General features: G+C 41.1%; 3 protein-coding genes across 6 annotated transcripts; 2 read left to right on the top strand and 1 right to left on the bottom strand.

The window, feature by feature from the left end:
• Positions 1-28: 28 nt before the first annotated feature.
• Positions 29-4124, bottom strand: srfbp1 (serum response factor binding protein 1). Of its 2 annotated transcripts, none has more exons than XM_027019988.2 (3): positions 4039-4124; positions 2706-3304; positions 29-2470 (listed from the first exon to the last, which is right to left on the bottom strand). In XM_027019988.2, exons 2-3 carry the CDS (start codon positions 3288-3290, stop codon positions 965-967), a joined length of 2091 nt encoding a protein of 696 aa, XP_026875789.2. In that variant the 5' UTR covers positions 3291-3304; positions 4039-4124; the 3' UTR covers positions 29-964. The 2 variants fall into 2 exon arrangements, with proteins under 2 accessions (XP_026875789.2, XP_026875790.2); XM_027019989.2 differs by lacking the exon at positions 4039-4124 and adding an exon at positions 3729-4028.
• Positions 4125-4219: 95 nt separating this feature from the next.
• Positions 4220-11689, top strand: maco1a (macoilin 1a). The gene is made up of 11 exons (XM_027020004.2): positions 4220-4429; positions 5419-5560; positions 5849-5975; positions 6770-6893; positions 7071-7249; positions 7850-8360; positions 8503-8661; positions 9139-9321; positions 9760-9880; positions 10226-10400; positions 10530-11689. The coding sequence occupies exons 1-11, from the start codon at positions 4350-4352 to the stop codon at positions 10730-10732; spliced, it is 2004 nt and encodes a 667-aa protein (XP_026875805.2). The 5' UTR covers positions 4220-4349; the 3' UTR covers positions 10733-11689.
• A 975-nt stretch (positions 11690-12664) lies between these two features.
• ldlrap1a (low density lipoprotein receptor adaptor protein 1a) lies at positions 12665-23559 on the top strand. 3 transcript variants are annotated; one of them, XR_003411313.2, is made up of 11 exons: positions 12782-12867; positions 13767-13843; positions 17919-18061; positions 18243-18355; positions 18560-18674; positions 18976-19048; positions 19447-19542; positions 20139-20218; positions 20602-20636; positions 21543-22085; positions 22862-22908. XR_003411313.2 is itself a non-coding variant. In XM_027019990.2 (9 exons), the coding sequence occupies exons 1-9, from the start codon at positions 12786-12788 to the stop codon at positions 22974-22976; spliced, it is 852 nt and encodes a 283-aa protein (XP_026875791.2). In that variant the 5' UTR covers positions 12665-12785; the 3' UTR covers positions 22977-23559. The 3 variants fall into 3 exon arrangements, 1 of the variants encoding a protein (XP_026875791.2); XR_003411312.2 differs by lacking the exon at positions 13767-13843 and having other exon boundaries at positions 12665-12867; XM_027019990.2 differs by lacking the exons at positions 13767-13843; positions 21543-22085 and having other exon boundaries at positions 12665-12867; positions 22862-23559.
• Positions 23560-24537: the final 978 nt, after the last annotated feature.

Genomic DNA, 24537 nt, shown 5'->3' with positions numbered 1-24537 from the left:
ATAAAGTACAACACTTTTGCTGCTTTGATAGTGATTAAAATGATAGTGATTTATTGCAGAAATTGCAGGATTGTTTGGTTTTGATTGTACTTTCATTTTTACACAGAAGTAAGATGTTTATCTCCAAGTATCTTCTCTGGATTGTGTGAAATTTTGTTACACTGAACCAAATTATGCAACAAGTCTGTAAGCAATCGCAAAAAAAAAAAAAAAAAAAAAAAAAAAAAAAAAAAAAAAAAAAAAAAATTAAATAGCAATAAATGATTTAAACAGTGATCCTTATTGTTGTAGAATTGTAATGTTAATTATTTTATATATTACTCCATCTTAAAAATAACTAACCAAGGGTACCATATCATTTTTAAAATGGTCATTAATAGTAATAACTTGTAAAGCCAGCACAAACACTTACTGTCTCTGAGCCATAATAATCATAAGACAATGATCTTAACCTCTGATGCTGGGCAATGACACTGATTCCTTGACTACTTTATTCTATGACTATCGATGTTATCTTCCATCTGTGGCCAACCTCAACCTATTTAAATGATTATAAGCATGTTCTAGAAAAAAGTACATAATATTGTAACCACATATACAACAGTGGAGTAAATGGTCCTGAGTAACACTTTGGTCTTCACATCTAGCAGAAATACAATGAAAACACATTACATACATTTTATTTTGCATACACACAAACAACTGCAAACAAAGCTCCATAAACAGCCTTAACATATTAATATGTTAATATGATTTAAGGACTATTATTCCTAATTAGAAAAATGTGTTGAAAGCAAATAACTGACTTGTTTTTGATGTCTGCATTAGTACAGAAGGAATCTCTTTATGTAGACATTTTTGTATTTCTTTCTGATGCCTTAACATATAGAAGACACCACTAGAAACCCATAGGTCCTTTGTGGGTGTGGGAGGTAAAACTTGAAACATATTATCATCATCAATTTTAATTGTCATCAAATTTAATCTTTTTCCCCTGGAAACCTGTGATTTGCGCCTGCTGCTCTTTCCTCTTTCTGCTGGCTTCCCACGAGGGATGCAGCGTTTGCTGGGAATGTTGGGGACGGTTAACCTTACCAGGTCCACCTTTACTACCCTGGGCTGGATTCCTCCCAAACCGTGCTTCTGTGGTAATCCTCGTCCCTGGACCAGGACCTTTGGGTCCAGCTGCCAGTTTATTAAAGGCTACACGCCTTCTGTCATTCCTGGGGTCTTGGCTTTTGAACCAAGTTGGTTTTGCATTACCATCAGAACATTTTTTCTGGTTCTGTAAGCGCAGTGGCTTTGAATTACAGTCTTTCCCCTTCTGATAGGCATCACTAGATTTGGACAGGGTGGAACAGAATACTGATTGCATTTTGAATTCTTGACGTGCATCACCGGCCTCCTTAGCTTTCTGCAATCTGGCTACCTTGGTAGGGTCGCTCTTTTTCTCCTTCTCAGCTGCTCCATCACTTTTCTTTTTCTTAAGTTTGCTCACTTTGCCAAGGAAGAAATCATCATCATCGCTCTCCTCGGACTGAGAAGACTGCTTGTGGAAACGCTCTTCGGTACTGTCATCAAAATATTCTCTCTCTTCTTCACCATCTGACAGATCTGAGTCATTCTCTTCCTTGCTACCTCTGTTCTCTGGCTTCTTGGTCTCAGTTATGAGTTCATTTCTTCCTGGTGGTGGTGCACTCATCACTGGTGTTTCTTGACAATGCATGCTCTTGACAACGCCCACTGTAACAGCTATTTCAGAATCACTTTTTAGATGGACTGAACTCTCTACATCTTTTTCAGTCACTCCTTCTTTTGATATTGAGGCTGCTGTCTCGTTCACAGTATGCAGTTTGGTATCTTCTGACAGCTTTATAGCATTATAGTTTTTAATTACTTCATCCTTCAAGGGTTGATCTTTCTTTCTTTTATCTTCTGTTTTGTCGTCGTCGTCGTCATCACTGTCATCAGTAACCATCATATCCTCATCAGCCTTATCTTCAACCTCCTCCTCCTCCTCCTCCTCACCATCGCTATCTTCATCCTTTTTCACTTCACTGAAATCCTCCTTGCCCACATTTCTTTGCTTAGCTGATGCCACCTTTGTCCTTTCCTCTTCAATGGCCTTACGGACATCCTGAAGCTTCTTGACAAAGCGTGGATGTGTGGCAATCTGGGCAGTGGCTCTCTCCAGCGAGCTGGACTTTGGGTCCTGCAGAACATATTCAAGATCCATTTTCCCCTGAAGCGCTGTTATAGTAACATGGTCAGGTAAAAGATCCCTCAAAACCTGGACTTCCTTTTGAAGACTTGTTATGCATTGCTGATTGACTTTCAGATCTTTGTCCTTCTCCCTCCTCAGGCTGGTAATCTTCTGGGTCACCTTATGAATAAGCAGCATCCTCAATTTCTTCACTTGTTTCCTCATCCTTACCACCTCAGTGGGTATGATGTCTGCCTCTAAGGATTTCTGCAAGAAAAACATTGTTCAAAAACAACTAAAATGTCAATCATGGTAGTATAAATTTCACTGGATATCTATCCTTAATTAGGAATTATGGTCTATAAAATATAATCCACCAACATGTAAAAATACAGTAAAGTAGCATTTTACATTTTTAGCCATTTAGGTTAGTCTAAGGAAAATGGTTGTAATCCTTAATGGCTCAATGTTGAATAATAATAGCATTTCTAAATGCACAAACCTCTTTTGTTGTGACTGAAACACACTGATCCTGATTGATCATTTTATTGAATCCCTGCACATCATCTCCCTCATGCTCCTTGTTCTTCCCTTTTATGAGCTCTTCCTTCAACCCCTCATCACCATCACTCTCGAGCTCGGAATCGTTCAGCTGCAGGACACTGCCTCCAGATTCCAGCTCAGCTGTTGTCTGGGCCTCCACAGCATTCAGCCTTTCGGCACTGAAAGCTTTGACAGCATCCTTGAGGCTCTGGATTCTCCTGCTGAAGTCTGGGTGTGTGGCAACGCGAGCAGTGGCGCGTTCTGACAGGCTCGCAGCTTTGTTCTGGCACACCTTCTGGAAGCTGATGTCCTGCTGCAGGGCTGTCTTGGTGATGTTGTCCGGAGCAAGGGCCTTTAGCTCATGCATCTCCTCAAGCAAGCGCGCAGCACGCCTCTGATATCTCTCCAAGTCAGCCTGCGTTCCTTTCTTTCTCTTCAGAGCTGCAATCTGTCTCGTGAGCTTCCGGCGAACCAACACCTTGACCCTCTTCACCTCGGCCCTCATTTTGACCACCTCGTTGCTGAGGTTTAGTGCTGCTGGCATCTTTCTTCAATTTTCTGCAGATGAACAGATGAAGTGTTAAAGCCAGAACCATTAAAGCCACACATGACAGCGCAGGGAGGTTAAAGTTCTCCAAAATTAGTGCAGTTGTACAGAAACTGTAATCTCAGATTAATACATCTGTGCCTGTGTGCAAAAGATTGATTTTTTAAATTTGATTCCAATAAAATGCTTCACAAGTACCGGCCATACCTGACTTGTTTATGATCACAAATCTCAAATTACAGGGCTGCACGTGTGGATTGTGCGGGGATAATTCAAACTTTATTTTTATTTTATTTATTAATTTTTTAAAACAATATTTAAAAAATACAACGACAAATAAAAGGCCCTGTGGCATTTTTTTTCGTGTTCTTTGTAAGCAATTGTTTTACTCCGACCGTGAATTTATCCAAGAAATGGGGGATATCAGATACGAACCTTAATTGGATCTCGTCCAGTTAATTGTTGTGGATTACGATTAATAGCGGGAAGATTAATCAAAATGTACTCTTTCTTCAAGTATATTGTTAGGTAAGACAGTTACCTAAGCATTCGCTAGCTAGCTGTCCACGTTAGCAAGTTAGCTAGCGAGCTATAGTGCTGGTGTTTATCAGCATGGCAGAGAAAAGGCATGGCAGTTTGGCCAGTCCAAGTTTGTCTTAAATCGCACGGTTGAATAGCAGTGATTCAGACAATAAATTATAAATGCCCACGAATGGTTACAGTTGCCACTTAAAATTCGACCTACCTTTAAAGTAAAAGCGTTAAATTTACGCAATAAAAATGTTTGTCCAAGACGCCGCCATTCTTACACTCGGTGCACGCAAAAAAAAAAGACGTCTTGACGTCAGAGCGTCAGGAAACGTCTAATATGAAAGGGGCGGGGTTTTTGCGGACTATTTTTATTTATTTCTTTGTTTCTAGCTGAGGAAAAAAAAAAAAAAAAAATAATGATGGCATCGTTGCATTCGAGGAGTGATGCGCGTCGGTTTTAGGCCCAGCACACAGTTTTGTTCATAGTAACAGGTAGAAAATATATATTCGAATCAAAGGGGGAGAATGAAGCGGCGCAATGCGGACTGCAGTAAACTCCGTCGCCCGTTAAAACGGAATCGTATCACCGAGGGGATTCACAGCAGGTACGGAGAAAATCGGCTCCCCCAGACCAACTACTGCAGTATAACGGCGTCCGGATATTGTCCTGTCCATCTTTAATGCCCACCTCGTCATCTGTTTTATGCAGCCTGGCCTGTCACAGCTATCTCAGCTAGCGTTAGGCTCTTCGCTTCGCTGGTTGTAGCTGAGGAGGGTCCGTGCAAGATCAACCCTGTCGTTACATCTAAAAATCTCTGACGGCCGTCTTAGCTACGGAGCTAACGGTAGTTACGCCGGGGCTATCTTAGTCCAGTCAACCCGTCCAGTTATGTAGCTTTGCTTGCTAGCTACCTCGGCCATTTATGGATGGCTACGATAGCTGCCTGCCATATGTGGGTACACGTATGTTATGTACCTTTACCACTAGTCACCGTCGCTATCTTATCTATCTTAAGTTACTTTTCCAGTCAGAAATAATTGTTGCATTGGATTTTAATGACACTTTCATCGCTCAACGTTTTTGATCACCAGCACATATTGCTGCTGTCTCCCGTAACAAGTACATTTGCACAGATACTTGGCACCGTTAATTTTTTACATCTACCTGGCTATCTGCAGTATCTAAAGTGTCGATTTCCTCAGAATTGCAAGCGAGCTAGTCATCTGAGATTGTAAAGGACATCCTCAGAGGTGTTAAGAATATGCCTAGCAGTGAACTTCAGATGTGTTGAACTTCTCTGCTGCTAGGTTCCTACGCGTGTTTTGGCTGTTGGTCGTGATATGAATCAGAAATTATTCCCGCCATTCTAAAAGCTTATTAACTGGCGAGGCTGGGCCGATACAATCGATATGTAAATCCTCCCCGGTAAGCATGCATGTCAACTTCATGGTTCTTCCACTACAAAAAAATGTTCTCCCTGTGCCATGGTGATGTATGCACATGTTTTATTAATACCGTTTTATTATGGTTTTACAAGGCAATTTTCTGTTACTGCAAGTATAACTGATCCATCAACGACCTTGTTTCTGGCAGTACCTTCCTCTACCTAAAATTCCTGCTGGTGTGGGCCCTGGTACTGCTTGCAGATTTTGTGCTGGAGTTCCGGTTTGAATACTTATGGCCATTCTGGCTCTTCATCAGGAGTGTGTATGACTCCTTTAGATACCAGGGACTGGTAAGTATTGCCCCCTTAGCTAAATACTCAGCCATCAGTAGGATGTTTAGTTCATTAAACTCACAATTAATGGCTGAAGATATGACACACCTGTACAGAGCTTGTTTTATAAATGTGAATAGGTGCAAAGCCTTTTCCCCCTCCATTAAAGGTGTCAAGTGCCCTATAGTGGGTGCATATCAGTAGTTTACATGTATATCTCTCTCTCTCTCTCTCTCTCTCTCTCTCTCTCTCTCTCTCTCTCTCTCTCTCTCTCTCTCTCTCTCTCTCTCTCTCTCTGCTCTTCAGGCGTTCTCCGTGTTCTTTGTTTGCGTTGCATTCACATCAGACATCATATGCCTCCTGTTCATCCCTATGCAGTGGCTGTTTTTTGCTGCCAGCACTTATGTTTGGGTGCAGTATGTATGGCACACGGGTAAGCAAAGGAATCAAACTTTGATTTTAATTTATTTTTAAGAATGTAAATGATAAATATAAATAAATAGTCTAATTGTAAATAGTATAACTGTTTTTTGTTATTTCAGGAAGCCCTGATTGCAAAGCTAACTGTAAAAAAAATTAAAAAGTTCTTTAAAGAATTTATTAAAATTGTCCTGATACATTTAACCCTAGTATTTATATAAAATGCTTTTATATTAGATCTACCTCCAAACTGCCTATAAAATATTTATTGTGCTTGTGTGTTTAGCCTATAATTAGAAGCAGCATAATGAGAATTCCTCTACAAAATCTTTTCTGGATGAAGGGTAGATTAATTTTATCAATGCCCTTCTTGTTCGTTAGGGTTCTTCAGGATAGGGTTTAATGAAGTGCTGAGGTGGAGTAATAGTTTCCCAGTTTGCGGACACCTTCCACTTGGCTCGGCTACAGCAGCGTTGGCTGCTGTTGATCTATTGCACCTAGCGAGACTCAGCAAGGCAGGATGCCTGAGGGTTTGTTACCAAGATTAGGAATCTGAAAGTGTTTTTCTTGCATATCTCCTGTGTCCTAGAAAGGCAGTTATCTATATGAGGAAGGGTACTTGTCTCCAGTTTATTTTAAAGTGGAAAAAAAAAAACAGCAAATGAAGAGCTTAGCAAATTGTTCTGTGTTGTCCAAAGGGTTCCTAACATTGTCAGTGTAGTAAGAATGCATGGCCACTATTAGGAAATTAAAATCTTTGATAATGCAGGGAATGTAAAAGTGGCCTGTGTGTGTCTGCCTCCTCAGAGCGAGGAGTGTGTCTGCCCACAGTCTCTTTGTGGATCCTTTTCGTCTATATTGAAGCAGCCATCAGATTCAAAGACCTGAAAAATTTCCACATTGGCCTGTGTCGTCCGTTCGCTGCTCACTGGTATGCTGTTCTGAGGCAGTGGGGTTATTTATTTTGCTACTGAACCACATTTAATATGCTTGTGCATGCAATGTGTGTATTTTAGAACTTCACACACACAACCGTTCCCTTTTTTATTTTGAAAAGTCTGGTTTAGAAAGCGGAGTCCCTGATGCATCTCTCTCTTTCGCATGGCAGCATCGGCTACCCTGTGGTGACGCTGGGCTTCGGCTTCAAGAGCTACGTGAGCTACAAGATGCGCTTGCGGAAGCAGAAGGAGGTGCAGAAGGAGAACGAGTTCTACATGCAGCTGCTGCAGCAAGCACTGCCTCCTGAGCAACAGATGCTTCAGAGGCAGGAGAGAGAGGCAGAGGAAGGTGAGCAGCGGGTGGACAGACGCGTGGGCCTCGTTGCGTATTAACCTTCTGAACCGAACTTGGGTCGCTCTCTGTTTATGATAAACTGCAGTGGAATTAGGTAAATGCACTACTGTCACTGACATGGACAATTATTTTACATGGATTTTTCGTGTTGTATTAAAATTGTAGGTGTGATTGTTATCTGTATAGCCAGTGATTAAGACTTGAATGCCCATTATCAATGTAGTGGGAAGAAGTGTGACTCAGAGTTGGCACAGAGGCCAGAGCTACAGGGATGTTGACCACTCGGCCAGTCAGGGCCATGGATTTAAAACTTTTTTTTTTTTTTTTTTTAAAGCAGGCTTGTGGAGACTTTTAAACAATCTATTCTTCAAGCACCCTGTTTTTACTCCTTGGCCTCATTGTCATTAATACACTTGCCAGTATCTCTCAAAGTAAAGATTATTCACTGGACACAGATTTTTAAAAAGTGTGTGTGTGCTTGCATGAGTGCTTATTTCAGGGCTACAATCATAATACACTGATAATTGGGTGGAGAAAAATAAAACAGCGGGAACATGTCTCTCCAGACTAATCTGTCCCTCTGTCTCTCTGCAGCTGCTTCTAAAAGCATGTTGGAGGCTGATGCAACACTGGTGGCTCAAAATGGCACCCCAACCACTAAAAAACTGCCTATCTCCTTCCCAGAGCTGGAGCCCCGAGATAGGGGCAGGGAGGGTGTGAGAGAGGCCAAGAAACAGCAACAGCACAGCATAGGAATAAACAACAATATCTTACAGACTGTGGACTCTAAGCTGCAGGACATTGAATACATGGAAAATCATTTGAGCAGCAAGAGACTGAATAATGAGCTTGGAGGCAGTGCTGAGAGCATACTGCTTAAAGAGGACATGGGCAGCATGGCAGGAGCTTCCTCCTCTTCCAAACATTGCAAAAATTCCTCTCCTCACAGCCACAGTTCCACCAATGGCAGCGTGCCCTCCTCATCCTTGTCCAATAAAAATGAGAAAAAGCAGAAGGGAGTAGGGAAAACTGCTGCCAGCCATCGAGATCTGATGGAGAACTGCATACCCAACAACCAGCTTAGTAAGCCGGACGCTTTGGTGCGGTAAGCGGCTTCCTACCTGGTCCCACCAGATCACAAACTTGCGTGATATATGCGTAAAAGGCTGTGTTTATCGGTGGCTGTGGTTGTGACCGGGCCGTGCTGTGGTTGTGACCGGACCGTGTTGTGCTGTGTGCCGGTTCAGTCTGGAGCAGGACGTGAAGAAGCTGAAGGCAGACCTGCAGGCCAGCCGTCAGCTGGAGCAGGACCTGCGCAGTCAGATCGGCTCACTGGGCAGCGTGGAGAGGAGTATGCGCTCCGAGCTCAGCCAGCTCCGCCAGGAGAATGAGTTGCTACAGAGCAAGTGAGACTTGAGCATACTCTGGAGGGCTCTTCCTGTTCACTCTGCTCAAAAGCCTGATTGCCTGAGTCTGGTACTAGAGATTTTCCACGGTGTAGAGTTTAGTACCAACCCTAATGACAATGTCTGCTATATTAGAGCAGGTGCATTTAGGTTAGCGTGGGAAATAAACTCTGCAGGGTGGTAGATTTCCAGGACTGGAAGTCAGCACCCCTGAACTAAAGTGCTTTTTAAATTTATCATGCTCTGAATTTTTCTTTACATTCAGAATGCTTTGACATGCTGAAGTTTACTGGCAAAGCTTGTGGAGAAATTTACTTGCCAGCTTTGATTTAATATTTTTTATTTTTTTTTACAAATTTTTGACTAATAAAATTTGACAGTTTCTAAATAAAATTCTTTGGCAGTGTCTAATAGTGGTCGATCCTTTCTATGTAATCTCGATTCAGGAAGATCCTTTTGGATGTGTGTGTGTGTCAGGCTTCATAACGCAGTGCAGGCCAAGCAAAAGGACAGGCAGATGATTGCTCAGCTGGAGAAGCGTCTGAAGTTGGAGCAGGAGGCTCGTGCAGTGGCGGAGAAGCAGCTGGCAGAGGAGAAGAAGAGGAAGAAGCTAGAGGAGGCCACTACAGCCCGTGCTGTTGCCCTGGCCGCCGCCTCCAGGTAGGGCCCACGCACAGCACAGCATAGCAGACCTCGGCTCTTGTAGGAGTTCATATTTTCTGCCACCTACAAATTGGCTGTTCACTGACAGCAAGTATAAACTAGTCATTTTTGAATTTCAGCATAAATCTCAGGGGTTTTTGAATGTTCAGTGGGGGATACAGGGTCTTTACTAAAAATAAAAACTAACAACGAGAGGGTACTAAGTGTAACTAATGCAAGGCTACTTTTTAGACAATTCTAATACAAGCATACATGTGTCTTAACCTTTCATGAGTTTAGGGAACACCTCTGAAACCTACTACTCCTCTAAAAGCTGATACTGCCTCCACCCCAACACACAATACCCTGTCTGGAGCCTTTCAGTTTATCTCTTCAGTCATGCCCACTGTTTCTTGTTTTAACTTCTGGGAGACTCATTGTCTTCTAACTCTGCAGAGGGGAGTGCACAGACTCCCTTAGGAGTCGCATACGTGAGCTGGAGTCTGACTGCAAGAAGCTCTCCCAGGATGTTAAGTTTAAAGAAGAGCATCTCCGAGAGCTGGAGGGCAAAGCGCAGGTGAGAGTTTCACCACAGGAGCCTCATTTCTCATTCACCGTTCCTAATGTAGTATACTACCTGTACTCCTTTCAGGAAAGACACTGATTAGTAGGGCTAACTCATCCATACAGTAACTTCCTTGGCATCCAGGTCAGGTGAATAGCATTCCCCTCCCAGACTGTTGAAGTATATGGCAGTGCTATGTAACTTGAGAAGATGTAGCAATAGACCTTGCATATCTGAAGGTTGATGCAGCCTGATGGAGTTAATGGATGAGAATAGGAGGTGGGTGCTAAAACATAAGAAATGGTCATGTGTTTTCCCCCATCTCTCTGTGTCTCTTCTTTCTGTTCTGCTTGGCAGGAGTTGCACAAGTATAAAGAGAATGAGAAGGATACAGAGGTCCTTATGTCTGCGCTGTCAGCCATGCAGGATAAAACCCAGCACCTGGAGAACAGCCTGAGTGCTGAGACCAGGATCAAGCTGGATCTCTTCTCAGCACTGGGCGACGCCAAAAGGCAGCTAGAGATTGCACAAGGTCACTCCTCTCCCTTGTTGAACATTTCAGTGTCACTTAATCCTGTTTTTTCTTGATGCATCTCACACGTGTATATATACACACACACACACACATTCATGGTTCCTTTTTTAATGCATCTGTGTGCAGGTCAGATCCTTCACAAGGAACAGGAGATAAAGGAGCTGAAACAGAAGATAGCTGAGGTCATGGCTGTGATGCCCAGTATCGCCTATTCGGCTGAGGCCAACAGCATGAGTCCTGTGGCGCCCCACTATTCGTCCAAGTTCATGGACACCAGCCCCTCTAGTCTGGATCCCAATGCTTCTGTGTACCAGCCCCTGAACAAGTGAAGGCTCGCTTTTCCGGATTCTCCTGTTTTGGTTCTTTAAATTGACCAAGCTCAGTATATGTACCTCTTAAGAGTGTTCTTACACCTCTACCCCAAATAGTCTACCTTGTTTTTGGCTCAGAGTGGTAGTAAAGGGATGTCACACTGACCAAAACCACCCAGCTTGGATTTCATGAATATTTTTGTAAAGCTCTCACCAAGCTCAGCCAAACTCTTTTTTTTTTTTTTTTTTTTATCTTTATCTTCCTCTTTAAGGCACTACTGCCTGTGGTGCTTATCTGGCCTTTGAGTCTCGCTCTTATGAGCGCATACTACCTTTAATGAACAGAGGCTTCTTTCCTCCCTACCTTTGTGTTAAATGCAAGGAATTAATGCCAGGATGAAGGCATTTTTAAACATCCAGGATGAGTTTAAAGAATGTACAAGAGGAAATATTGGTTCATGTTTGGTTCTTTACGATGAGAGTATTTGTGATGATAATTTGTTTATTCAGATATTGTGCCTGTTTAAAGAGCATGTTTCAGTTCAGTTATGACCACAGTATTGTAATTTATCTTCCTTGAGACATATACAGATATGGAATTGGTTCTTCCCCAATGCTGTCACAATTTTAACAACTCCCGAGTTCACCTGTGTTCCATGTAGGATGATACTGAAGTATAGGATGAGGTTTACAAACTGATCTGTATACTGTATTTGTTAATTATATGCTGCATAAATATTTGGGAATGTTGTATTTTGCGGTCAGTGCAAATCCTCTTTATTACTGGACCAAATGGCAGTAGAATTTAGATAATATACAGAAATGGTGAACCTACAAAGTGTGAGTAGCTGATATTTTCCAGTCGTTTTACACAGTGCCTTGAAGCTTTTCTGTTTTAATACCTCACTTACGACCTGGATGTTCTCTCTCAATCAGAGTAGGTTACATGACCGTTCTCCTGCCCCCCCCCCCCCCCCCCCCCCCCATAATCGTTTAAGTGATAGTGATTGCCACAGAAGTTGGCAAATTGAGGAGCCACTTGACTAATGCACTGTGTACATGTGTTATATTATTAGTGCTAGCAAGAATGGCCTAGCACCTATTACTAACAACAACAACAAAAAAAATCAGCCTGTTTTATGATGGTTGTATCTTGCATTTTCTTAAGCAGTTGCTCTGACATGAATAACAGCAAACATGTTTAAATGTGACCTGGTTTTGCAACAGGAGTAATTTGAAAAATGTTGAATACTCTAGTGTTCCCCTTTTTTCCTCTTGTTTTTGAAAATTGTTTCAGTGGATTACAATGGTGGTGTATTGGGTCTTTTTTTTGGTCATTTTTGTGGAGAGTAAAAAAATCAGTTCTTATTTTGTCCTCCATTTTCTTTTTTTTAAGAAAATGTTAGTGCATAGTTAAACATGGTGAGTACTCTGTAAACTTATAAAAGTTCAGCTGAAAAGATAAAATCTACTTGACATTCTGTACGCCTGAAAGGAAAGCTTTGGCAGTAGATTCATAGGATGAGCTGTGCATATGTACTATGCAACCTGGTTAATAATGATACATAATAACATCCCACATGCGGTTTTGGCTACTTGTGACTTCTTCGTCGGTAAATAGGCAAACCATGCGATGTTCTCTAGTCATGTGGGGCGATATAAATCGAGTTAAGGGCAATCGCTATATGGTTCCGGCTGTGTTAAAATGTGATGCTTGAGGTATGCAGCAAATAATAGAAAACATTCAAGCAACGCATGCGTATTATGCTTAAACATTAGAAATCGCTTTTCAAAAATGGGTCAAGGACGGTACCCCGACACGTTTACATTTTTGGGAGTCACAGATATAACCCCGCCCCATTTGGGGGAGTCACAGGTATAACTCCGCCCCTTTTTGTGGGTTTCATGGATATAACCCCGCCCAGTCGGATGCTGGAAGAAGAACCGCAACAGATATCAGCAACAAACTTTGGAGCTGAGGACGCGAGAGTAAGCCAAGGAGCGTTCGCTTTCCAAGACAGCTCTTAGCCCTTTAGGGTATATATTGGCTGTATTGTAACGAGAACTCAGTATGGACGTCCTGAAGTCAGCCAAAAGGGCTATTCGCAGTCCAGGTCTTGGCCAACAGTCGTGGAGCGCTGGTAAACACCAAAGTGAGTATAATTTTGGTCTGTACCTCGGATCAGTGTTTCTTGCCCCTCCAAAACTTGACCGCATACTGGGTCCACATACTGGGTCGAGCCACAGTAACTTAGTCGGTGTAGTTAACTGGCTAAGGTATAAACTATTTTTTCATGTTTGCTTGCTGCGTGTTCTTTTTCCTTCAGTATAAGTGTTGACAGTTATCATCATTAGTTACATGGGCTTCCCTGGACATTTCGTTTAACTGTGATATCGCTTCACATGAGCGAGATAAAACTCCTTCAGACGTTTGAGTCTTGTTGAATTAACACTCAGTATCGAAGACGTGGTCTCTTTTTAACACTTTAAAATTACCTTACATATTTTAATTGCTCCCAAATGACCATTTCGAAACACTGTCGTTTTAATGTCGTTGTTTACAAGCAAATACAAGCCCACCATTTAGGCCAGAAATTTTACATCACTGCTTCTAATACCAGGTGCTCACTGTCAGTTCTTGGTTGGGGGATTGTGTTTGAGAGAGTTATGAGAAGGGCAACTGATGTTTTACAAAATTCTTCTTTGTCTTAGAAACTTGTATTTAAACCAAATATGCTAGTGGCAGTTTGTCACCTGCCAGCTTCTTGTAGCTTAATCTATACAAGTGCATTTTATCTCTGGGCATACAGGGAAACCTTTGGCTTGTTTGGTTGAAATGTTAGTACACTAACCTCAAACTAACTGTACTTTAAACAAGCTCAGAAAGGTTATTCCCCCCCCCCCCCCCCCCACACACACACACACACACAAATTTCTTACTGTAAAGCTTAAAGGCAGTTCACTTAGTTTGTTATCTTGCTGTTTTTTCCAGCAGCTGGTTTTTTTTTTTGTTTTGTTTTTTTTTGTGGTCACTTTCCTGTTTTTTTTCTAGGGGAAAACATTCAACAAGCAACATAAACAAGAAATTCAGCTGGTCCACTTACAAAAGACCTGAAGATTGCTGGACATGTAAACCTATAAGACATCATATATTGATTGATTTATACCCTCACCTCAGTTACTGTATAACTACGCCAGTGCTGAGTGCCTGTAACCTCCTGAACCTATTTGTGACACCCCCACCCCCAACAGTGGGAACTTCATAGTTCTTTTAACCACACAAGAGCTATTTAGTGGTTGGGAGCACTACTTTAATGCCATGACAACAAGCCTGGAATGCCTGGACATGGCATTTTGGGCCTGTCGTTCAAGCTTGCAACCAAGTTCAAACTCACTGGAGCACCTATAATTGTGTGCAGTTCCCTAAATATTCTTAAGCAAGGCAGCTTTCTTTTTATCCACTGTATGTCAAATGGGTGAACTGGTAGGCTGTTTTCAAAGAAAATGTACTGCTCCTCTTTTCAGTTTTAAAATCTACACACACCTGTAAAAATGGTAGTTTATGTAAAATTAAATGTCAGATTTTTAAGCTTTTAATGTGAAATTGTTATCTATATAATAAAGTGAGAACATGTGGGTACAAAAATGACTTGCAAGAGCCTTGCATAAATTTATGCCACCCTAAACCAATGCTTTTTTGAAGCACCAAATCTGAATCATTACAGCACTTTTCAGGTAAGAGTACTTTATTAGCTTGCGACATCTTGATTCAGCAATATTTTCTCTCACTGTTCTTTGCAGAAACTTTATAGAGCCATCAAATAAATCTCCTGTGCACTGCCCTCTTGAGGCCACCTCAGTCACTTCATCATGCTTCACTGTGGCTGTGGGGTTCTTTTGGTTATGTGGCGTCTCTTCGGCATCAAAAAAATCTGTGTTCGAATTATGGTCAATAAGTTCAACCATGGTCTCATCAGGCCATAAAGTTTTTACCATAGTTTTGGGAAACTGCAGGTGCTGTCCGAAGTTTATCCAGTTTTGTATGACCTTCTTGTGGGGGGTGAGAGGATCGCATCATGCACTTTCCCACTTCGCCTTGGCAGGAGTTCATGCAGATCCTTGAACATTTCCATAAACCTCTTGGCAGCCATCCTAACCAGCTTTCTAGTGGCCTTCTCATGGAATTTTAGGGCTGTCCTGTTTTTAGTAATGTCACTGTGGTCCATGGTATATCTAATGCCATGGACATTCTTTTGTAACCCTCTCTTGATTAGTACCTTTGACAACAAATGGATTCATTTATGCTCTTTTGTGAACCTTGGTTTTGCACTCAAATGAAACCAAGAAGTTGTCAGGAGCATCTTGGCAGAACAGCTGAACTTGTAGGTGAACTTATTTGGAGTTAATGTATGGGAATAATTTAAATTGATGGCAGGTGTAAACTACCATTTGCCTTGAGTTTAAATGTGATTGGTCTATTGTCAGCAAAGTGACATCTCCTTTTATAAAGGAGTCTGTACACTCATGCAACCAGGTTATTGTAAAAAAGGGGGGCAGGGGGTTGTTGTTTGTGGGTATTTTGTAGGTAGCCATTTCACATTCAAGTTTGAAAAAATCTCATGATGGTCTTGGTTTCATTTTTTTTCTTAAAAAAAAAAAAAAAAAAAAAAAAAAACCTGCTCTTTTCACAGAGCTGTCTTATTTTTTAAGTCCCTTGTGTTTACCCCTCTACCTCTAGACATGCCTTTTTTTTTTCTTTTCAAAACCATACAGAACTGCAATGATCTTTCAGTGCATGTGGACAGGCTGTACCAATAAGAGTACTGTCCCATCACTCTTCATGTCAAAGAGAAGGCCAAATGGCACCTCATGCCCTGTTGCTCCTGATTCACCTGGGCATTCTTTCAAGCCGTGTCCCTCCCTGTTTAATGTGCCGTTCGTCCGCTGTCTTCTAGAAATGATTTCTCGTTAAGGTGGAGGGAGGTAGTGTTTGCCCTTCCAAAGCACCAAAGTCACACACTTCAAACTATATCGCTTGCAGCGAATGTAGAATGCTTTTGGAATGGCTCAAATGGGGTTTTATGGTGCTTTGGAGAGGTACAATTTACAGCCAATGCTCTGCATCTCTTGTGCCAGTGTCCTGCTAAGTAGACAGCTTGGTGCATATAGGAGCTGTGCACCAGAAACACCTGTTCTGTCTTTTCCAACAGGTTCATTTAGTAAAGAGGCCATTCAGTAATTCACTCAAGTTTTAGATACTTGAAATTACTGACAAGCTCATGCTTCTGTAAGGTTTTGTTTTAAGACAGTCTGGGTATTATATAGATATATTTTCACATAGGTACATGCAGTGAATTTGTAACTGGAATTAATCTGCTATTGAGATTTGAAAGTATTATTTTGTAAGGTAAGACTCTTCTGTACTATTAAGTTGTTCAGTGCAGTAAATTTAATGCCCATAGTAATTTGGTGGACGTTTTTAAAACTCACATTAGCTCAGTGCTTCCCTTTCCTAGAGCAGAATGCACAAAGCATGACCTTTAGTCCCTCACCTGGTTCTGTATCGTGAGCTGTCAGGCCAAATACTCTTAAGTGTTAAGTTTCTGGGTAACTAATCTCTTGTAGTTGTTACAATCACTTCCTGTTTTGTCTGATATAGACTGAGACAACTGAACAGGTAAAAACCAATTAAAAATTGTGCCGGCACCAGTAGATGCACAACTTTGATGGATACCATCTATGGCACAGGAACATAATTTCTGGTGTACTGTCATCTCATCCTCCATTTCAGTGCACAGTGTAGAGTTCAGCACAGGCATGAGCTCCTAGCTGTCGGAGAGCCTCATTCAAGTAAAGTTTCCACGGTGAATAAGGGCCTCTGTGCATCTCACTAATCAGTGTTTTGGTGAGATTGCCCATTACCCGGCCTGTGCCATTATGGTTGCCTCCCTTTTATTTATGTGGTTCTGAGAGCTTTCTGAGGTGTCGAGGATGATCATGAATAAAGTCTTCAAGGTGTATTTTTCCAGGAGCTGTTGGCCAGTAAATTATACAGGATAGTCTTCCCTCCCTGTCCTTAGAATGTTAGGAAAAGTTTTGGTGCAGGTGGAGGGTTGTAAATCCTGTGTAAAGTTAAATTTTCTTTTATGCTCTTTCTTTATCTGTATTTAGTAGGAGGCAGAATGAGCAGCAGTCATTCAGTCAGTACTTTGAAGTGTAGTAGGTATTATTAACCATAATGCAGCTCATCCTGGTTTCACCCCTAATTTTTGTGTACGACTTAAAACTTTGAATAAATGCGACTGAAAGTGGTTTGAAACTAGCTAATACTTTACCAAGTTAATTAAATCCAATAGGTTGTCAGGATTATTATTATAAAATTCAATATTATTCTGCTGTTATCCTACCATGAATTTATATAAAACATTGTCTGTTTAAGATTGTTAAACTCCTGTGAGTATGAGCCAAAAATAGGCGCATTGTTTCACCAATCCACTCTAGTCCAATTATTAACTAGTCCCATTGTTTACTTCCACTTTGACTTTAAGTAGGTCAACTGGTCTGTGGATTTGTGGATTTGCCTGTTGTGATTTTGTTCTGGTTTTCAAACTGGTTTTAAACTGGTATTTGTTTGCCTACTGTATAATTAATGCCTGAAGTTAAAAACACAGAAATTAGAATTGCAAAAAGATGTAGCAGAGAAGTAGCTTCACTGGCAGCACAGGAAAATGAGGTCATGTCTTATGATTTTTATCAAGGCTTATCAGAACGTTCCATTCTGTCTCATAATCACAGGCTCAGCAACTCAGACCTGAGTTCAGCAGAACGTTCATCCTTGCAGGTTTTGAATTGCTGTTGGTGTGCCTACTGCTATGTATCTCTGACCTTCAGCTTTGTAACATAATTTCTAATAAGGGGACTGGATTGAAGACCTCAAGGACATCAGTGTATTGCCTATGAATATGTTTGAGCTGTAGGAGGCTGATCTGTTTGATGTGTAGTGTTTTTCCACCAGTATGGTCTGACCCACATGTTTACACAAAGCCATGCACTTAAAACTGTGCATACATTAAGCTGTCAATACTGTGTTTCATAAGGTGCTGGTCCATGTTGCCTTGGTCTACCTTGTGCATTAGTGTAAGGGTTGTTTGTGCAGCTGGTTAACTTTGCCTCATAAACTTTTGTCCTTGCTATATTTTCCCAGAGCTTCCAGAGGACTGGACAGACACCAGGGAGACCCTCTTGGAGGGCATGACCTTTAACCTACGACACTTGGGAATGACTCTTGTCGACCAGCCCAAAGGCGAGGACCTGTCAGCTGCTGCTGTCAAGAGGATTATTGCTACAGTAAGTTCAGAGCTGCATCCTTCAATTTGCATTTTCAAATTCCAGTAGATGTAAACTGTTCTTGGATTGGTCGCAGTACAGTAGCTATTGCTAATAATCCTGTTTGTCATGTCACATTATATTCCATCTGTCAGGTTTTTTTTAATTAATCTTTTCTTTCGGCACATATGTATGTTCCTAGGCTAAAGCGAGTGGAAGGAAGCCTCCCAAAGTGGCTCTGAAGGTCTCCCCTCAGGGAATTCTGCTGTTCAGTGTTGGGTCCAATCAACTGCTGGAGAGCATCTCTATATACAGGTGAATGTCTCTGTCTCTGTCTCTGTCTCTGCCTTTCCATGAAAAGCAACCTCATGTGCATGACATCTTGAAATATTGCCTCGCATGAGACTAGTTCACTGCTAATACCAATTGGGTACGTAGCATAAGTTTTATTTCAATATAGATTTTTATTTTATTTATTTTTATTTTTTTTTACGTTTTGTGGTGCCCCATGTCTTACAGAATATCATATTGCACAGCAGACAAAATACATGACAAGGTGTTTGCTTACATCGCTCAGAACCAACACAATGAGACGCTTGAGTGCCATGCGTTCCTCTGTGCCAAGAGGAAAGTGGTGAGTTGGGCAGTGTTTTGTTTGGTTGTATAGTGTGGCTTTTCCTGTGAACCCAATACATCTTTCCAGAGGAAGGTTTGGTCATTCCCAAGTTGCAGAGTCATATCACAAACAGGTGGGACTGCATGCTTTGTTATGGTTACATGAACTTCAATTTTGCCTATTTCAGGATGCTGTCTCCTCCTTCTGTGATATCATCATTTGTGTAACACGTTTATCATCCGACTGTTCAGTCTGGGAAAAACAGTGGCCTAATTGTCTGTCTTATAGCACCGTTGCCTTCCCTTTCTTGTTCTTGCAGGCCCAAGCAGTAACGCTTACTGTAGCCCAGGCTTTCAGAGTGGCCTTTGATTTCTGGCAGGTTGCCAAAGAAGGTATACCATACTATACCACGCATCTCAGAGTGACTACTATCCACACCAGCCCCAGTCTCAGGCAGGGCTCACAGGATCTCAGACTGCCGAAAGCCCAGTAGCCAATCATTTAAAAGTCTTATTGGACAGGACAGAAGCAATGCGTGTCCTCCTAAGGGAACCTTTTGATATGAAGATGTTGTTGAGCTTTTAAGAGGCTTGTAGCCAGCCTACTGAGATCTGGTTTGCTTGTTAGAGGTACACTTGGATTCTCTCCACTGTGGATGCTTTTTTTTTTTTTATTGGAACCCCTTTGAAGTTGTCTGTAATATGCTCACATTTTCTGATCTGTTTTCTCCTTTACATGTTTGCAGTCTGTTTCATGCTCTGCATCTTCCTTCTCCTCTGACCTCTTTCAGACAAAGAACAGCAAGTGAAGTCGGCGTGTGCTTTGGAAACCGATAGTAGCATGAATCTTGACACATCAGTCAACATGGTCAACCTAAAAGGGGCTGGTACTGACCACACACAAACAATACATTATATGCATTGTACATTAGTTATTAATATTGACTAATGTTATTAATATTGTTTGTAAGCAAGCACTTTTGTATCATTCTTCTCAGATTCAAGGAAAATGTTTTGATCTTTTTTTTTTTTTAATACGGTTGGAAATGCACTAGCTAGATTCAAAAAACAAACATGCTTTCTTTAAATTTTAACCTTTCACAAAGTTTAGTTTACTTTATCAACAGTGGAAGAATTACTTCCTTAATTCTTTGTGTTTCATCTGCTTGGATGATTACACCAAGCGTTTTATTTGAGTACTCCCAATAAATAAATGGTAAATGTATTATTCACCTAGTCAACCTAACTTATTTGCTTGTAGACAGCTAATACTAAGCAAGAATTCAGTTCTCAATAGCAAAATTTTCTCTAGAAAATGTTAATCAGATATATTCCACTACTTAAGGATGTGGTCACTGAACAGAAGTTGAACTGGGGTTTTTATGACCCATTGTTAAGTGCCGTGAAAGTCTGTATGTGGTTCCTATCCAATTTCTACCCTGTTACTATCCCTTTTAAAATGTCCATCATCTGCTGGTTCTAGATGGAGCAACAGGAAACCTCTTGGATTTTGCTGAATCTCAAGACACAGTGATGGATAATACAGACAGTCAAGCGAACCTTGTGAGTAACTGCACTGATCCTGACAACAGTTCCATCTGGGTAAAGCTCCTCATAGTTTCATTACTTACAAACTGTTTCCCCAGTTGCTCCACGGAACATTGGTATACTGTAACAGCTTTGAATGTGTTTACTTCATGATCACCTTGTATCTGACTGTGAAGAGTAATCCTAAATGGTAACCAAAGTCGCTGTTTTTCAGTGGGGGTTTTCAACTCCTCTCTGTGCTGCCTCACACTCAAGTCTGTTCTAACACACGCTCATGAGCTAATTCTCCAGTCTGTAAGCAGGCGGATCAGGTGTGCTAGAACAGCAGGGAGAACGTGCAACTTTGAAGCAATGGAGCTACCACATAATTTAACATTTGCTTTTGTCAATTTTAACAGGAGATGGATGATGGCCTGGATGAAGCCTTTTCAAGGTAAAAAAAAAAAAAAGAGCTCTCAAAGCCTCACTCTTCCTGTCTCATAATTTCTTGTCCTGCCACAATCTCCTCTGTAGTGTCCTCACTATCTTGCTGTACTGAAGGCTGGAAAAGCACATTCTTTCAGCACAACAGCAGAATGAAAGGGCATACAGATAAACTCGCCTATATTGCAGAGATTTGACTACAGGGTTCCAGTGACACTCAGATAGGGCTTCATGGATCTTAAACAGAAATGTCGCTTTTGAAATGTATGTCTGGGTTTGTGCTATGTAGCTTTCTGAGGCCATTGGTTAATCGACCCAGTGTGATGTTTGTCAGTGAGTACAAACTAGAAGTCTGTGTTATTTTGGGTTCATTCTCTCAATCAAAACAAAAGTCTGCTTAGAGGGCCACTGACATTTTGACAAGGAACCTTACCTAACCAGCGTGACATGAAGTAAATATATGTTAGATTACAGTGACTCTGTGGCAAGTTTGATGAAAGCAGTTTCTGAAACGTTTCAAAACCAACAAAACTGGAAATATTTATTCCAAAAATGAAAAAAAAAAGATTGCTACTTTATGACATAATATTTTAATTCTGTATAATATTCCAAAGAGCCAGAAGTAGAAGAAACATTATGTAAATAATTTGGATGTTTTTAAACCAGCATTATAAATATTTCTGTCTCTACCAGAAACGGCTCACATGTAGCTTGATTACCACTTATACTAGCGGGCCAGTGTATTTACTATTTCCTCTTAATATGACACATGATAGAAGAAAACCATCATCCAATGTCTTATTTTGTAAAATTCATTTTATTAGGACCAGCCACCTTGCAGCAACATGCACTGTAATGGGTATACCCACACTAGGTGAATATACCTGCAGTTACAGTCTGTAACCTTGTTTATCAGCTTCCCTTCCCTTAGTCTGACAGTAGAACCACTGCATCTCCAGCTATACTCCTGCCTGGATATGTTTTGGATGGCAGTCCACTCTCAGCTCCACAGTGACTCAGGCATGTGTAAACACTCAAACTCTGTTCTTGGCGTACTGATACTTGCACAAAGCCCCCACTACCTTTCTGCGACAACTGCATCTCATTGGTGTGTTCAGTGGTTCTGTAGTCAGAGACTCACTAGTAGTTAAAGCAGTAGAGGGTGGCTGACAATGTGGTTGGCAACATATACGCTCTGAACTTGTACATGGGTATACAATACACCTATAGGCTTGTATGAGTAAATAGACTACACTTAAAGATGTAAGGTACTCGTAATGAAGTGGCTATTGAATGCAAGCCCTTTTAGCAGTGCCATCTACTTGTACTGTATCAGTTGTTGGAGGCCGTAATGACCCACAGAGCCTTTTTTCTTCCTTCTTTAAAATGTTGCAATTTTCTCCTTCATTTATTATTTATTTACTCTCTTTCTATGAGCTATTTTAAGAAGATTGTGACGGTAAGGACCATGATTTTATATGCACTACTAAAGCCAGTATTGTTTTACTCCCTCTGTAGTTGCAGTATGGCTAACTTTGAGTTTTCTCCAGGTAATCCTCTAATCTTACCCGGTCCAGTCCCGCCTCACCGTTTACCCACTGACATAATCCGCCCTTGTCCGTTGTCCGTGTGTTCTGTCATTCTAGCACGCGTCCCATCCCCTTTCCTAATTTTCCAGTTCCAAAGTTTTCTGGATCAAGCTCCATTTTTTTCCATTTTGCATTTGTTACAAAGGCCTCGGTCACGTCCTGTTACGTTATACACCTAGAGTCTTTTTTATTTTATTTTTAATTTATTTTTTTATTGTTACTGTCAGTTGCATAATGGTCTCCTCAGATTGCTGTTACGCACAAAAATGTTTTGTAGGTGTGATTGTGATTAAGGGTGTGTCACTCATTTTATTCAGCAAATGTTTATTTTTGTGTGTTCTCATGCTAGAACATGTAATAAAGAAGCAGTAATGAGACTGTTGCCTCCAGTCACCCTGCATTTAAGACTGTAGAATATACGCTATCCCAGCACCATCACACAACCCACTTTATTAGAAACAATGTGATTACATTAACCTTAGTGAATAATGTAGCAATAATGATATAGCTGTATTCATTAATGATTTTGTTAATAATAGCTGTTGGAATGTTCCTTTTAGCATTACCAGTCATTCACATTTGTACCACCGTCAGTGGAGAATGTCCTTAGTGTCTGTCTGTCTGTCTGTCTGTCTGTCTGTCTTAGATTTGCAGAGGCCCGTACTCAGGTCCTGGACATTGGGCTGACCCCTCTTGAACACTGCTCTGACCCAGAAACCAACAGTAACGATTCTAGAGCTGATGACCACATTTGCCCTTGAGAGAGGATTGTGTGACTACTAGGATGGCACCTGCTGGATGACAAGTCAGGGTTTTCATCCATAAACTATTACAGGATCACAGCTTTAGATAGACAAACTGACCACATTTGAACTTGTCTCAATCCCTCTAGTAATCAAGCCACAGCAACCTCTCCAGTAACAAAACAATACTATAGGATTTTCGTATAGTTTATTCTATATTCACAGAGCATATTCGTTTTTCACTTTTTTTTTTTCCACATTTGTTCAATTTGCTTTGTATCTAATGTATAGCCTTCAGAATTTAAATTATTTCCATGGTTCTCAAAATGGCCAAATTTCCTCTGTATATTTGAGCGGGTTTTGTCCATCTTGAACAGACACATGAAATTGCAATGATATGAAATGATTTGTACAATTGAATGATTGATTGATTTAAAATAAGGATGGGGGGGGTAGTTTTAGTCGAGATGAACAAGCTAAAACTCCCACTCTCCCCTCCATTAGACTCATTAGGAGGTGTTTATGATGATTACTTTCTTCAGTGACCCTTCCAGATGTGGAGTAATGTTTGTATGGAAATGTAATAAACGTAAGAATCATCCGTGTGTGTGTTTTTGGGGTGCATTTTCAAACCAGGAGAGGGCAGCACTTTCACAGTCAACCTGTGTGTGTGTGTGTGTGTGTGTGTTCTGCTTAATATACAGCACTCAATACAGTATGTGTATGATGTAGTAACATGCTTTACTGTGCAATATTCGCAGTGCCTATAAAGCAATAAAGGTTTCCATTTCATGGCACTGTTAGACATGACTGTGTTGACTATAACCTGTATGGTAATATAAATACAGTGTGTTTATGTATATATTTGTACTCTGTATATTTTGTGATGACATAAATTGCTAAGTCATTTATTTCCTCCTAATTCAGCATGTTCATTACATGCTCTTTCAGTAGTAGACAGACCTGACTCTGGAATAGTCATATTAAATAGTGCATGTTATCTAAGTAAGTCGTCAGGATGCATCTCACAAGTCCACAAGATGTGTGTGTTGGCATGTGTTTAAGCCCAGTGCAGGGGGGTTGAATCAATTGATGTGTGTCCCTCTGGAGGACTCTTGGCACATTGTCTTTTGCACACACACACACACACACATCAACAATATAATGTGTCTAAATGTGGGAGGCGCATGCCCCCAGATCAGCTGCACGCCTTTGCAAACATCCATCTACACACTGTATTGCTTATCACAGTTAATCTGCTTTCAGTATTTTTGTCATACTTGTTATTAGAAACCTGCACCCGCAGCTTGATGATCAAATCTGAGCAGAGCTTTTTGAGGATCAACTATGAGGTGCATGTAATGGAATTAGCCACTTACAGAATTGTATAGCATGCAGCTCATGCCAGGTCCAGCGCTGGTGTTGAGGACACCTGCACAGCCACCGCTGACATTGCAGCAGAGACATCTCAGGCAATGGTGGAATGATGCAGAAAAACAAATCAGACCTAAAGAGGATGATCCGAGTGCATGTATCTGTTTGTGTTTGTTTGTATGCATGCAGACCTCCTGTCCTGTGG

This window comes from Electrophorus electricus, chromosome 8 (assembly GCF_013358815.1).
Source record: "Electrophorus electricus isolate fEleEle1 chromosome 8, fEleEle1.pri, whole genome shotgun sequence".
NCBI lineage: Eukaryota > Metazoa > Chordata > Actinopteri > Gymnotiformes > Gymnotidae > Electrophorus > Electrophorus electricus.
This window is presented reverse-complemented; position numbering and strand designations above follow the sequence as displayed.